General features: G+C 38.6%; 1 protein-coding gene across 1 annotated transcript; it reads left to right on the top strand.

Annotated features, from left to right (window-relative positions):
* The first annotated feature begins 290 nt into the window (after positions 1–290).
* On the top strand, positions 291–14519 carry LOC115967463 (vacuolar-sorting receptor 3-like). Its single transcript, XM_031086562.1, has 12 exons — positions 291–916; positions 2237–2929; positions 3020–3108; positions 3269–3338; positions 3408–3491; positions 3601–3677; positions 3905–3986; positions 5692–5774; positions 5869–5935; positions 6675–6803; positions 6901–7010; positions 13967–14519. Exons 1-12 carry the CDS (start codon positions 604–606, stop codon positions 14063–14065), a joined length of 1896 nt encoding a protein of 631 aa, XP_030942422.1. The 5' UTR covers positions 291–603; the 3' UTR covers positions 14066–14519.
* The last annotated feature ends 1698 nt before the right edge of the window (positions 14520–16217 follow it).

The following is a 16217-nucleotide window of genomic DNA, read 5'->3' as shown; positions in this document are numbered from 1 at the left end:
TTATAAATATATTTTCTTCTGGTTATTTATTAAATTATATCTATAGTTCGGAAATGGATGCATAATATAATAGAACATATATGTAAACCACATATTGAAAAGAAAAAAAAATTTACATAAACTTAAAAATAAAATATAAAAACTTCGGAATTTGCACGGATCGTGTGAGATAAGGCTGGTTATAAGTGGGGGATTAAACATTGAAGGGAATGGTGGTTAGTGACCACCCAAAGCTTTAAAGATTGTTTCTCCAAACAAAAAAAAAAAAAAAAAAAAGGCTTGATAGATGACATTTTCTTTCTTGCCTTTCCAAGTTCCTTCCTTAAAACGAGTGCACCCACAATCCAACAAAAACAGCAACAAGTAACTGCAACGGAAGCACCCTTTTCTATTTCATTTTGGTAAAACAAAAAATAGCAATAACGAAAACAAAAACACCCTCTCTCTCTCTCTCTCTCTCTCTCTCTCTCTCTCTAACATTTTATTTTTTATTTTTTTACTTTCTGAAAACAGAAAAAAAAATAAAACAATCTTTCTTCTCTGTTCTAAACCAACTGATCAGTAAAACCCATTTCTCGTTTTCGTTTCTAGTCCTCAAAAAGCATGGAGCTTCGGAGATCATCAGCCCTGAGAGTCCTGCTAGGGTTTCTGGTGTTGTCTCTGATAGCCTCTTCATCTCTGGGGAGATTTGTGGTGGAGAAGAACAGCTTGATGGTGACATCTCCAGACAAAATCAAAGGGAAGCACGACAGTGCCATTGGCAACTTTGGGATACCTCAGTATGGGGGTAGCATGGCTGGTACTGTGGTGTACCCAAAAGAGAACCAAAAGGGTTGCAAACGCTTTGATGGGTTTGGGATTTCGTTCCAAGCCAAGTCAGGATCTTTACCCACCTTCGTTTTGGTCGATCGTGGAGGTAAAAGTACAACCTCCTTTTTTTTTTTTTTTTTTTTTTTTTTTTTTTGTGGTTTTCGGTTATTTTGGTTGTTACAGTCAGGTTTGAGATATGGTTGGTTTGTTTTCGTTGATTAGGTGATACGCTTTTGGTGATTTGGATTAATTTGTGTTTTTGAGCTCTTTTTGGTTGATTTTAGAGATACCCTTTTGATAGTTTTGGTGAATTTACGTGTTACAATGAGTTGTGGATTCATTTGGGTCGTTTTTGGTTGATTGAGGATGTACCTTTCAGTAATTTGGGTCAATTTGTGTTATTTTATTTTATTGGTTGATCCAAGAGCCATTCTTTCCGTAGTTTTGATTGATTTGCTTGTTATTGTGAGGTTTGAGGTTCAATTTGTTTGTTTGGGGTAGCTGGGTTGATTGGGGAGATGCCCTTCTGGTCATTTGGATCAATTTTCTCTTTTGGAGCTCTTTTTTGTTGATTCAGGGCACATCCTTTATTCATACTGCTCGCTATTGTGAGTCAAGTTCAAATGGTTTGAGTTGGTTTGTTGAGGAGATACCATCCTGGAAAATGCCTTCTAAAAAAAAAAAAAAAGAAAAAAAGTTAAAAGCCATTTATCGCTGATTTTAGTGGTACCCTTCTCATAAGTTGTTATTACGATTTTTTTATGTTCAATTAGTTTGTTTCATTGGTTGAGAGGTTGTCCATTTGTTTAATTTGGATATATATCCTTGTTTTTCGCTATTTTGAACAAATTCAGCCCATAAATTTTTTATTTCCTATACTCCAAATCTCACTTTGCTGCATTTTGAGTTTGACTTGAGGCCCAGATCCCCCCCCCCCCCCCCCCGCGCGCCTGCCCGCCCGCCTCCCCTTTTTTCTTTAGATAAGTACTAAATCCATAGTTAATCACTCCACTAAGTACTGGAATTTCAGGTTTTTCTGGAAGTGGTTATAGTGTAATAAAACAGTTCTCAATTTATATAATATTACACTTGCTGATCAAAAACTGTCGGAAATTAGGTAACTTTTCATATTGAGGTTTCAGGTTTAGTCGGCATGTCCTGGTTCATCAATGAGGTACCGTTTGAGAATATGGATTACTATGCTTTTAAAAGGAACAATTTGCTAGGTTTGTCCTGGTTCATTGGTGAGGTACCCTTTAAGAATTTGGATTACTTTGCTTTGCAAAGGAACAAATTTGGTAATCATATTTGATATTTTCTGACCCTGATGCTTGAGATTTATTCTTACTCTGGTACTGTGAATTTGGTTGTCCTTGAACATGCTCTTCTTAAAACTATTCTTACTCTGTATTATGTTATTTTCTAGATTGCTTCTTCGCTTTGAAGGTCTGGAATGCCCAGAATGCTGGGGCTTCTGCAGTTCTTGTTGCAGATGATATTGATGAAGCATTGATAACGATGGACTCTCCTGAAGCAGATGGTTCCTCTGAAAAGTACATTGAGAACATAACAATACCATCCGCATTCATTGAAAAAGGCTTTGGTGAAACATTAAAGAAAGCTGTCACTTCTGGGGAAATGGTCAATGTGAATCTTGACTGGAGAGAAGCTGTTCCACATCCAGATGATCGTGTGGAATATGAATTGTGGACCAACAGTAATGATGAATGTGGGGTTAAATGTGACATGTTGATGGAATTTGTGAAGGATTTTAAAGGTGCAGCACAGATACTTGAGAAAGGGGGTTACACTCAATTCACACCCCATTATATTACTTGGTACTGTCCCCAGGCATTCACATTAAGCAGACAGTGCAAGTCCCAGTGCATCAATCATGGAAGATATTGTGCTCCTGATCCTGAACAGGACTTCAGCTCAGGTTATGATGGCAAAGATGTGGTTCAAGAGAACTTAAGGCAGCTATGTGTTTTTAGAGTGGCAAATGAGACCAAGAAGCCTTGGCTGTGGTGGGACTACGTTACTGATTTTCAAATTAGATGTCCTATGAAAGATAAAAAATACAACAAGGAATGTGCTGATGGTGTTATTAAATCGCTTGGTAAAGGAATTATTATATCATCTGTTATGTAAAGAACACTTGGTACCTAATGATGAATGATTTTTAAAAGTTGATGTGATTGCTGCACAGGTCTTGATATTAAAAAGATTGATGACTGTATGGGGGACCCTCATGCCGATTCCGAAAATCCTGTTCTAAAAGAAGAGCAAGATGCTCAAGTATTGTTTTATTACCTACTCACTTTCTGTTTAACAGCTTTTAAAGTATTTCATTGAAATATTTTAATTGTCTTAAGGGTATTTGCAGTGACTTTATGCAATCCTTTGAAATTGATGATCATGGTTCAGTTATGTCTGTTTAACAATAATACTTGTGTAGGTTGGGAAAGGATCCAGAGGGGATGTAACCATATTGCCTACCCTTGTTGTCAATAACCGACAGTATCGAGGTTTGCTTGTGTGCTTCTATTTCTTAGATAACAACCTGGTGTTTCCCTTTCTAACACATGTTCTTGCAGGTAAGTTGGAGAAAAGTGCAGTTCTGAAGGCCATCTGTTCTGGTTTTGAGGAAACTACCGAACCAGCTGTTTGTTTGAGTGATGGTATGTCTTTCTTGGTTTTTTGGTGCTAAGTTAAAAATAAGTAGATCTCTTGGATGATTTGACTTCTTTATAGTGGACTTGAGTACAAGAATGGGTTAAAATGTGGCAGATGTGGAGACAAATGAGTGCCTGGATAATAATGGTGGTTGCTGGCTAGACAAAGCAGCCAATCTCACAGCCTGCAAGGTAGGAATCAAAATGTATTGGCTACTCAGGTTTCTATGATGTTACTTGTTAAGAAACAAAAATGTCCCACAAACAATTCTGTTTCATTTTTTTTTTTTGATAGATAAACAATTCTGTTTCATTTATGTACTGTTTTTCGTCCTCTTTCCCCTCCCCTCCTTTAAGTTCATTTAGTATTCTTGGTTATAGTTTGTCTCCTAATTGACTTTTGTGTTGAGTTTCTTTAGGATACATTTCGTGGAAGGGTATGTGAGTGCCCATTGGTGGATGGTGTGCAGTTCAAAGGAGATGGTTACACCAAATGTGAAGGTAAATTTAAATGCTGTAGTTGTTTTCATAAAACTTAACCAGGGTGGTAATGAAATCTAGTGAATGCTCTTTCTGAAAATTGTGGGGGTGAGGGGGGGAAGGGGGTAATCTTCTGATTTATCGAACATGTGGAGTGTGGACACAATAACGTATGATGCTTTTTTTTTTTTGATAACTAAAACTACATCTTTTGATAAATATTATGCAAATAAGCAATTCCCAAACAGATACCTAGGCTCATTTTTGATAATGTATGATGCTTTTGCAAGTTTAATGGAACTTTTTTATGACCATGTGGTAAGTGTTGATTGTTACATTTTAGAACTTTTTGTTCTTGTGATAAACCTTTATATTGTGTAATATATCATTGAATGAATGATCTCCTTATTTTCCTGTAAATAATTGGCTGTTACTTTGGGTTCCATAAAGTAACAGTCAGTTCTTATTAAATATATTTTTCTACCCAAAAATAACTTTTCACAAAATGTACAGCATGAAAGGTATAGAATCTTGAAGCATACACAATATTGGGGCTGTACAAGATATTTTTTTGGGGGTTGGGGGGGAAGTGGGTTAGGGTAGGGGTAGGTGGTTTTTTTTTTTTTTTTAAGAATGAGGTGAAAAATAAAATAAAAAGATAGTTCTTATATTACCTATCAAAAAAAAATAAAAATAAAAAGATAGAGATGAGGGGGGGCGGGTGGATGAGTGAAGTTGAATTGGGAGTCCAGCATTTCTTGTTCATTTAGCAAACTATGGCATTTATTGTTGTTTGCACCCAACCATTACTCTTTCATTATCCACTGGGATTGTTAACCAAACTGACAAATCACTGAACTATGTGATCACAAGATGGCACAGTAGTACACTCTAGATGAAAAAACATACTGTATGAATAAATGGTTCTGTAACCATCTAGGGGAACACAAGAATCAGGGAAAGAGAAAGGTATTTATTCATTGGTTGGAGATTAGAAGCTGTCCAGTGTTTCCTATAATATTTGAAAACATTTGCATATAGCTTCAGTTTTCTCTGCAAGACAGTGGACAAATCCTTGGGATAATTAAGATACAGCAGTTGAGAATGGGTATTTAAGTATTTAACATTGACACTCCCTAAACAAAAGGGTAATTTTAGAGAACAAAAAGTGCCACAACAATGATAGGTTTTTTTTTTTTTTTTAAAATCTTAGTGAATGGTATTTTAATTCTTTGGTGTGGCCAAGGTTGTTAAAATAGTGATATGGATCACAGGATCATGCCCAAATTTAACAAATAATCTACGTAGGTCCTAAACCTCACAATTTGGTAGGATCTGTGGGATCATAAGCTTGGTTCAGGTATTGAAATAACAAACTTTAAAAAAGGTAGTTCTTCAATTGTGGCAAGTGACAAGCTATGGTTTCCGACAGTTCATAATCCAGGCTGGATTCGTAGATGCGAATGATATTTGTGTCACACATTATGTAGAGGCAGCTGAAATAGTACAGTGGAATCCATGAATAATACCAAAAATAAGCTGAATAGTAAAATAAGTTGGCAAAAATAATCAATGCCAAACACACTAGTTTGTATATGTTACTATTATTAATTATTTTAATATTTTAGTTTCTAATCAAGAAAATGTTGGAAATATATTTAAATTTTCAAACATCTTAGAATTCTGAGTTTTCATTGTTAAAAGTATCTTTCTTTTTGGCTTCAAGCAAGTGGACCTGGGAGATGCAAGATAAATAATGGAGGTTGTTGGCATGATTCCCGAGATGGACACTCGTTCTCTGCTTGTTCAGTAAGTAACCTCCAATTTCTTTTCTTGCCTCCCCCTTCTCTTTATTTCTCTCTCTCTTGTTTGTGGTTAATATTCTCATTATTTTTGAGAACAGGATAATGGGAAGCTTGAATGTCAGTGTCCTACGGGATTTAAAGGTGATGGTGTCAAAAGCTGTGAAGGTAAGAGATACTCTGACTTTTTGTATGTATATTTCCTCCCATGATACAAACTAAGTTAATGATCAGAAGGAAATTCAATATCTAAGAGCCTTAATTATCCATAACAGTGTGTTATGCAAGGCTTGTTCCATAAATAGAATCGTAGGTCCCAATTTTTTCTTCATTGAGGGGATGTAATATGAGTGAATTATTATATGCTTTTTTTATTTTTTATCTCTTTCTTTTGATTTGGGGGGTGGGTGGGGGGGGGGGGTGTTGCGGGGGAATCGATATGGCCATACATGAGTTTAAAATATATGAGACTCGTATTTATGGTACAGCTGCACTAAATCTTGGAACCAATCAACTTCTAAATTGCAAATCATATTGCCATACACTTGTAACCAATGCCTTTTTGTTTGATGGTTTCAATTTTAAAATAACAAGGATGGGGAACTTGCCAGCAGTGATTTTGAATGTCTCATTTAGTGGGTTTAAATCCTACACTTGTTTATTTGAAATCCTGGTGTAGCCCGACTATTGATGTGATCAAGATAGTTCCTTTTCTTTTAGATTAAGGGTATTTCTAGATTTTCACTCCTTTTCTATATGCTGGTTGCGCTAATTGTACCGGAACATGGGGATTTGACTAATTTTGTTTGTTTTGGAACAATGCTTGGGATGAAGAAAACTGATATCAAGTGTTGTCAAACAGCCTTTTTTTTAGTTGTCTTTTTTAAAATTCTTTTTCCTTATACAGATATTGATGAATGTAAAGAGAAGAAAGCCTGTCAGTGCCCTGAGTGTAGCTGCAAGAATACCTGGGGAAGCTACGAATGCACTTGCAGTGGGGATCTTTTGTACATCATGGAACATGATACCTGTATCAGTGAGTCTAGCTTCATCCTTTATGAATCATATCTTTATGCTTAGAAGTTGGCTACACACAATCATGCTTGTATAAATACCTTTTTGGTCATCTGCAGCTAAGAGGGCCAATGAGACAAAATCTGCTTGGGCTGCTGTTTGGGTCATATTGATAGGCTTGGCTATGGCTGGTGGTGGAGCATATCTTGTGTACAAATATAGATTACGGGTAAGCTTGTTGCATTATATTTATGTATATTGACTTCATATATTTATGTTGATTCTGAAACCTTTACTTACTCTGGTGCTACTATTAATTTAGCTAGTATTAGTTTCTGCTTCTATCAACTGCAATGATGAGATTGGTAAAATGTGTAGTATTATACTAGGGTGTATTTGGAAGTAGTCATAGAAAAGTAGTTATTATATTAATGCTTAAAAAAACTTATCAAATCTGCTGTAGCACATTGGCAATTCTCATGTATTTATAATACGCAACATTTTAAAGCTTTGTAATTTTGATACGCAACATTTTAACCCAAAAGTAGCATTGTATTCTTTATGCATGATTATTATTCAGTTATTAGTTTGAATATTTTATGATATTCAACAGACTACTACTAGTCAGGGTTCCATTGGGCCAAAACTTATCCCAAAAAAAAAACCTTTTGTTTACTGTACTTCAACATGTCCATTTTTTAATTATCATAAATTATTTTTCTCAATAAATATACCTTAGCTACATAATTGTGAGATAGAGTGCAATTGGGGGGGGGGGGGGGTTCGTAGCTTTCTCATTGAGTCTAAATCTTTTCAATTAGTTGTAGAGGAAGGGGGTCGTTTTTTCTTATTAAGGATTCTTGAGAGGGGCAAGTTTGCCATGAGATCAGTTTTCATGGGCAAGAATGCAGCCCATTGGCTGATGTTTTGCATTGAACACTTTGTTGTTGGGAAGAGCTTCAAGCAGTTTTTCACTCTTAGAGAGGGTGACATTGCTTTCACTCTCCAATGGTGTTCCAACTCCTCAGGCCAGTTCTTGCTGTTAACTGAACTCAAAGCTGGTGGGCCTAGGAGATCGATTATTATACCGGAAGGCAAATAGAGATATGGTTGGAGGGTTTTTGGTCTAGAACTAAGGAAATTGTTGTTTCCTTCTCAATATGCAGTGGGTGGAAATGGTCCTCCTAAATTCATTCCTCAGGCGCGGAAGTATAACCTGGAGGATCAAAACTCTATAACTTTTGTTGAAGTTGTGCAAGGCTTTCATGGAAGAACTGAGGATAGAAAGCAGCTGTCACATCTTGGACTCACAGCCAAAGAGAAATTAACACAGCTAGGAAAGGAGAAAAAAGGGGAGAATCTGAAACTCTCAGGTGCAAAAGTGGGGGAAATTCCAGTGAGCAAGTCTGAAAGGTTGGAGGTGGTGGGAAGGATTTGGAGGGAGCAACGGTTGAGTGAGGTGGCTGAGGTGGGTAAGCAGAAGCTGGCAGATACTAGGTTACATTTCCCAAGCTTTTTGAATTCAAAAGCTGATGAAAAGGGGAAGAAGTCTGATTTTAGGAGATCTGTTGGTCAGGGAGAGGTCTTGTCATAGAGGTTGATGTGATAGGGAGGAGACGGGTCTCTTGGGTTAGAAAGAAAGGGGGAGTTTCAAAGATCAGAGGGATGGCACGTGAGGTGGAATGGGAATGCATCACTGATGCTTCTAAGGTCCTTAATTGGGCTCCTCAGGGAACCAAACAGGAATCTCTTAGGCCAGGTTTGGGTCGTGGAACAAGCCCAGTGATGGGTTCTTTTTACTCAGGCCCAAGCTTGTTTGAAATTGGTGAGAGTTCTCTGGCTGGGGAAGGTAAATTAGCCCAGGTTCTGGCAATAGAGGCTTGCCCCAAGGCTCGTCACCAGCAAGGAGCGTCGGACCGGAGCGCGATGCCTCTGGTGGTGGCCGACGGCCCCTTCATCGCTGGTTCCAGCTCCGACGAGCTCTTGGAGCCACCGGGAAGGGACGCTGGTCTCCCCACTGCCGGGACTGGGTCCGTTGAGTCTCCGTTGCAGCTGGTGGAGGCCGACGGTCCTTCCTCTGCCGGATTCAACTTCGACGAGCTTCTGATGACACTAGGAAAGGCCGGTGACCCCTGCACCGCCGGTTCTTGTTCCGGTTCTTGCTCTGGCGAGTCTTCGATCCCTCCGATCAAGGCTGGCGGCCCCTCCTCCGACGGAATTAGTTCCGATGTGCACTCGGTGTCACCGGGTAAGTCTGATAAGGTGCCGTTGTGGTCATCGGCAGAAAGGTTTTTATCTGATTTCTTTATGAGTTTATCAAGGGCTGGGCTTGTGGGCTTGAGGGACAACATTGGGGCTGAAGGTGGCTGGGATAGTTGTGTCATCTCCAAGCCGAATGCTGCCCTTGCAATTGTGCAACCCAGTTCAGCGGAGTCTCCCACGAAGGCTTTATGTGCTGTTCCTGAGGTGAGTGATTTGGTGGAGGACGAACTGAACAACTCAGATATGGGTTTGGGGGGAGAGGATAGTTTATCAACTCCTCTGTTATCTATCACGCCCTTTGGGTTCCCTTTGGCAGCTGAGTTGAATTGGAGTAATGAGGCAGTGGAGAGTGTGAACACGTTGGATATTTCTAGATGGGTGAAGAACAGACTTCCTGGGTTTAGTAAACTGATGGGGCTGCCTTTGTACCGGCATGAGAACATATGTATTGCCTTGCTACAAAAGATTGAGAGGGAGACGGAGGTTGCCAAAGAGTTGAACAGGAAAGCTACTGCTACTAGAAAAGTTGTCATTTTTAAGGAGAAAGGGAAGAGAGAACTGAGGAATTTGCAATCTTCGGTTAATTATGATGGTAGGCAGCGTGCTGGCTGCTGAGTTATTGGTTAGTTGGGGTTTTATTGTCTTTATGAATTTGAAAATTCTTTCTTGGAATGTTAGGGGTCTGAATGACGGTCGGAAACGTTTGATAGTGAAAAATTTATTGCGTGATTGGAAGTGTGATGTAATCTGCCTTCAAGAAACTAAGCTTGCTGGCCTGGACAGACAGTTGGTTGGTAGCTTATGAAGTTGTCCTTTTATGGATTGGGTGGCATTAGATGCTGTCCAGACGGCGGGTGGGGTTTTGTTGATGTGGGATAGGAGGGTCTTAGAGAGGTCGGAGTGTTTGGTGGGTTCTTTCTCTGTGTCTGTTCAGTGGCGTGGGGTGGGGGACAGTTTCACTTGGGCGTGTTCAGGGGTTTATGGCCCAGTTGACAATAATGAGAGGGGTCTAATGTGGGACGAGTTGGTTGGTGTTTAGCATTATTGGAATGTCCCTTGGTGTTGCATCGGGGATTTTAATATTGTTCGTTTCCCTAGTGAACGGTTGGGTTATTCTCGTCTTACTCCAGCCATGGAACTATTTTCGGAGTTCATTGGGGATCTTAACTTGATTGACTTGCCTCTGGAGGGTGGGAGATATACTTGGTCTAGCGGTTCAGATCAGCCTCGATGTCTAGGATAGACAGAGTTTTGGTGTCTCATGATTGGGAGGAGCACTTCCCGGATGTGACCCAACAGATATTACCTCGTCCTATTTCAGATCATTTCCCAATTCTTGTGGAGGTAGGGGGAATGGCGAGGGGTAAAAGTCCGTTTAGGTTTGAGAATATGTGGCTAAAGTCGGATGGGTTTATTGATAGAGTTCATTCTTGGTGGAATCGTCATTCCTTCTCTAGTACTCCTAGTTTTGTGTTTGCCAAAAAGCTGAAGGCTTTGAAAGAAGATATCATTCAGTGGAACCGGTTGGAGTTTGGTCATGTTGGGCGCAAAAAGTCACATTTATTAGAGGCTCTAAAATCCTTTGATGCCAAGGAAGGGGAATTTGGCCTCTCTGATGCTGAGGCTTGTGAGAGAGATGTGGTGAGATCTGAAGTTAAGAATCTTCTCTCTTTGGAAGAAATCTCATGGAGACAGAAATCAAGGATGTTATGGATTAAGGAAGGAGATAATAATACTAAATTTTTCCATAGGGTGGCTAATTCCCGCAAAAGGTATAATAATCTGAGTATTTTGGAGGTGGATGGGGTGATTTATGAGGAGGAATCTGAGGTGGCTGCCCAGGTAGTAAACTTTTATAAAAATTTGTATCAGAAGACGGAGGAGTGGAGGCCTTTTGTGGAAGGTTTGGAGTTTGATCAGATAGATGGGTCGGAGAGGGGTTGGCTTGAAAGGAGGTTTGAGAAGGAGGAAATTCTTCTAGCCGTTAACGAGCTGGCTGGAGATAAAGCTCCAGGTCCAGACGGCTTCTCTATGGCCTTTTTCCACCATTGTTGGAGAGTGGTGGAAAGGGATGTCCTAGCAGTTTTTGAGGAGTTCTATCAACATAGTAAGTTTGAGAAATCTTTGAATGCTACCTTCTTAGTTCTTATTCCTAAGAAGAATGATGCTTTCAATATTCGAGATTTCAAGCCTATTAGCTTGGTGGGGAGCTTGTACAAGATCCTATCTAAGGTTTTGGCGAATCGTTTGAAACTGGTCTTAGATCATCTAATTTCTGAGTCTCAGAATAGTTTTGTGGGAGGAAGACAGATTCTTGACTCAGTTCTTATTGCCAATGACTGTGTTGATAGTCGAGTGAAGAGTAAGATCCCGGGGGTTATTTGTAAGCTAGACATTGAGAAAGCTTACGATCATGTGAATTGGGAGGCTCTTCTAGACCTTTTGAAGAGAATGGGCTTCGGGGAGAAGTGGTGTAGATGGATCTGCACTTGTATCTTGACGGTCCAGTTTTCTATTTTGATTAATGGGGCTCCAGCTGACTTTTTTGGGAGCACGAGGGGTCTGAGACAAGGGGATCCGCTATCTCCAATGTTATTTCTAGTCATGATGGAGGTCTTAAGTAGGATATTGAAAAGAGATGAAGGTGCTGGCCTGATTAGGGGTTTCAAGGCTGTTGGAAGACGGGGTGAAGGGGAATGTGTCTCGCACCTTCTATTTGCGGATGATACTATTTTGTTTTGTGTTGCGGAAGTGGAGCAGATCCTTCATGTGCGGATGCTTCTCCTTTGTTTTCAGGCTGTGACTGGTTTGAAGGTTAATGTCCTGAAGAGTGAGATGGTTCCAGTAGGGGAGGTTAATAATATTCATGCCTTGGCAGAGATTTTGGGTTGCCGGATTGGGTCCTTGCCTATGATCTACCTTGGTATGCCGTTGGGGGCTTCTCATAAGTCCCCTTCTATTTGGAATCCTATCTTGGAGAAGATTAATCGGAGGTTGGCCGGGTGGAAGAAGTTGTATTTGTCAAAAGGTGGAAGATTGACGCTGCTCAAGAGTACGCTTTCCAGCCTTCCTACTTACTATTTATCTCTCTTCACCATACCATCGCATGTGGCTAATAAAATTGAGAAGATTCAGAGGGACTTCCTGTGGGGGGAGTTAAAGGTTCATTTGGTGGGGTGGGATAAGGTGTGTGCTCCTAAGGTTAATGGTGGCTTGGGTATTAGGAAACTAACTACCTTTAATAAAGCTTTACTTGGGAAGTGGTTATGGCGGTTTGGGGTTGAGGAGACTCGTTTATGGAGGAGGGTTGTAGCTTTGAAGTTTGGGGAAGAGTGGGGGGGTTGGTCTTCCAAGTTGGGTAGGGGTGTTCATGGGTGTGGTTTATGGAGAAGTATCCGAAAAGGTTGGGAGGTTTTTAGCAAGTTTATCCGGTTTGAGATAGGGGTGGGGGATAGAGTGAAGTTTTGGACAGATCAGTGGTGTGGGGACTCTCCACTCCATCTTTCCTTCCCGGTTGTGTATGGGATTGTTACTAATAGAGGGGCTTTTGTGGCCTCGTCTCTCGAAAGATTGGGGACCGAGGCTCGTAGAAGTTGGAAGGTTCCTTTTCTTAGGGATCCTAATGATTGGGAGATGGGAGAGGTGGATGAATTTCTCCATACCTTGGATTCTTGTTTACCTCACTCCGAGCAAGGAGACCGCATGATTTGGAAATTGTCGAAGAAGGGGGATTTCAACATTCGCTCCTTTTATGATAAGCTTCGAAGTCCCTCTCCTTTTACTTTTCCTTGGAAAGGTATTTGGAAGGTTAAGGCCCCTACGCACGTCTCTTTCTTTGTTTGGACTGCTGCTTGGGAGAAGATTCTTACAGGGGACACTTTGCGGTGCAGTGGCTTTGAGCTGGTTGATTGGTGTATTATGTGTCGTTACAATGGGGAGACGGTGAACCATTTGCTTCTCCATTGTGAAAAAGCATATAAGTTGTGGAGCTTGATTTTCAGATCTTTTGGGATTTCTTGGGTCTTGCCTAGATCGGTTGCAGAAATGCTCTTCAGTTGGTGGAACTGGTTTGGAAAGCACTCTTCTAGCATTTGGAATTTAGCTCCGTTGTGCCTAATGTGGTGTATTTGGAGGGAGCGGAATTGGCGAACTTTTGAGGACAGGGACAAATCCGATGACCAGTTGCTCGCTTATTTTTGTGGTTCTCTATTTGATTGGTCTAGGGCTTGGGGACTCACCTCTAGTGATTCCCTCCCTTTGTTCCTTTGTTCTCTCCTTTTTATTTAGTTCTTTGTTGTTTTCTGCTTGTTTTCTTGTTCTCTTTTCTTTTTCTGTTTGTTTCTCTCTCTGGATTGTCTGTTCTGCCTCTGTTTTCATGAGGTAGATTTTTGAATATACTTCTTTATTACTTATCAAAAAAAAATATAAATTATTTTTCTTAAGGTTACTTGAAAACCAATGGCTTTGTAGCCAAATGGTATTTTTACTCCCTTTAAAGGAGGTCTGAAGTGTTGACCTACCTTAAGTGTGTTATTTGTGAGGGTTTATGGAATTATATAGGACAAGGGGTACTTCTATTGTTTGTTCGATTATTATTATTATTAAGAAGGTGACGTAAATAAAAATTTACACTTACCTGGTTTCGATTTCTATTTGTTTATGGTTTTAGAAGATCTATTAGGAGGCTCCTTTTAGAAACTAGATTTCAGGTTCATGCTACAGCGATAAATTCTAAAAATGGTTCTATTTGTTTATGGTTTTAGAAGATCTATTAGGAGGCTCCTTTTAGAAACTAGATTTTAGGTTCATGCTACAGCGATAAATTCTAAAAATGGTTCGAGGAGTTAATTGTTAGGTATTAAGCTTTATTTTCTATTGGGTTAACATATTCAAGTTGTTGATTTTTTATTGTTGTTTCTGCAGCAATACATGGATTCTGAAATCAGAGCTATAATGGCACAGTATATGCCTCTAGACAGTCAAGCTGAAATACCGAACCATGTCAATGATGAACAAGCATAAAAAGCAAAATTTTACCCTTCAGTTTTTTAAGGATTTCAGGTGATGATGCATTGGTACACCCATCTTTATCCAGTCTCGAATTTTGAAAGTGGATCTTATATTCTTGTAACATATGCTGGATAATAAAAAAAAATTCAGAGTAGAAATTGTATTGTTGTTTGTTAGCAGTGTAACATGCTGAACATTTTAAGGGTTGGAAACAGATTGCAAAGCATCTAGGAAGCTCGTTTCCATCCTGAAAAATCTTGTCCCCTAACTTAAATATCAACTCTGTAATTTATTTATACCTTTAAGAGACGCCATTCTCTTAATTATATAGTTCTTTGTTCTTAGGTTAATTAAGATTTTTGTATAACCCATAAAGCAGTTCCTCTTAAGTTTTGCCCTATTGTATGAGATTCATTAACTGTGACCTCTTTTTTTATATGTATTAGGTGTGACCTTTTATATTGTTCATTGGCTTGTCAAATGCTCACATATGTCTAATTTATTGAGAGACTTCGATGCTTAGAATATTTTGCCTAAATAAGTCTATATGCAGATTTGGGTTTTAATATGATTAATGATCATATAATCTTAATTTCATTTGGATAATTGAACAAATGCTAATTCAGCCCAAAACTATTTGAAGCTATGAACATGAAGTACCTGTACACCAGAAGCTTCCTAAATATTGAATCTGATGCATATGTTTAGAGGAAATGATAGTAGCACGTGGTAACCTTAGTTCCTTGTGAAAAGATTGCCTCACCTACTCTAAATGTAAATCTGTTGCTCATTTATGCCTTTCCTCGTGGTTGAGCTTTTTTGCTCATTAATTTTAAGTTTCATTTATTTGTATTTCCAACATTTCGGTTTAAGAAGACTAGAAACAAGCCATATATTTTCATGGTATTTTGTTTCTCAAAAAAAAAAAAAAAAAAAAAATTCATGGTATTTTCAACTCACAATTTCAGTTTGCACGCCTGTGTCACACATTGGTGTGCAACAAGTATTACCTTTTTAGTAATAAACATTGTTTGATAGTAAATTGGTTGCCATGGTATTTTCAACTCATAATTTCAATTGTTTGCACACTTGTCTGTTCGTAAACATTGATGTGCAACAAGTATCACCGTTTCAATATATTTAATAAATATATGTTTGATAGTGAATTGGTTTTTATGGGATTTTTGACTTACAATTTCAATTATTTGTACACTTGTGTGCATACATGGATGTGCAACAAATATCACCGTTTCAATAATAAATATATGTTTGATAGTGAATTGGTTGTCATGATGGAGGTGATGATAGTGACTACACGGGGTTGATGGGAAACTTGGTCAGAAAATCAGTAGTATGGATTATGGTTGGTGGGGTGGCTGTATGGTGATGCACGGTGGTCGTTTCTATGTAGTTTGAGTTGGTTCAGTTAATTAGTCTTTTGACGTTGAGATTAGTTGACCCTTCAATGGAATTTTCTTTTTTTTGGAATAGGTCTTGTTAATGAATATTTTAAGATCATGTGTTAAAGTAAATATTAAATATTTGGTTAAATGCCAAGCACGTCCCTCAAAAAAGAAAACAAATACAAATATTCAAGTTGTTTATAAAATATAAAATAAAATGAATCTTCAAGGTGACTAGGCGTGTTATTTTGATGGTGGCATAAAATATGACTTCGTTTTGAAAAAATATGGAAAATCACATAACAATATCGTTGAATGTGTGTGAACTTTGTGCCTTAAGGGTTACTAATGCAATTATTTCGGTGCCAACAATGTCTTGAGGGCATCAAGGTGTATTTAATAATTTACTAAATGATTTTTTTTTTTCTTTTGGTAATTTTTTCAAGAAATAAAGTCAAATTATAAACAAAGGCAAAAAAAGAAAAAATAAAAAAAAGGTGTCCTTTATATTTTATTAAGTGAGCTTTTGGTAATTTTCTCAAGAAATAAAGTCAAATTATTCACACACACAAAAAAGAAAATAAATAAGAAGAAAAGAGAATACAGTTGTTTTTTATTATGTTGTTTGCCACAATAAGTAAGGGATGATACCTTTGGCCATTGGCTACAATTGCCTTAAATTGTTCTTAGTGAATGAGCTTGAATTTTCTGGATTATCACTTGCTTTGTGACATGGATTATGTGGGCTATAGGAATTTAAA

This window comes from Quercus lobata, chromosome 11 (assembly GCF_001633185.2).
Source record: "Quercus lobata isolate SW786 chromosome 11, ValleyOak3.0 Primary Assembly, whole genome shotgun sequence".
Classification (NCBI taxonomy): Eukaryota; Viridiplantae; Streptophyta; class Magnoliopsida; order Fagales; family Fagaceae; genus Quercus; species Quercus lobata.
Note: the sequence above shows the minus strand (reverse complement) of the source record. Positions and strands in the feature narration are given on the sequence as shown.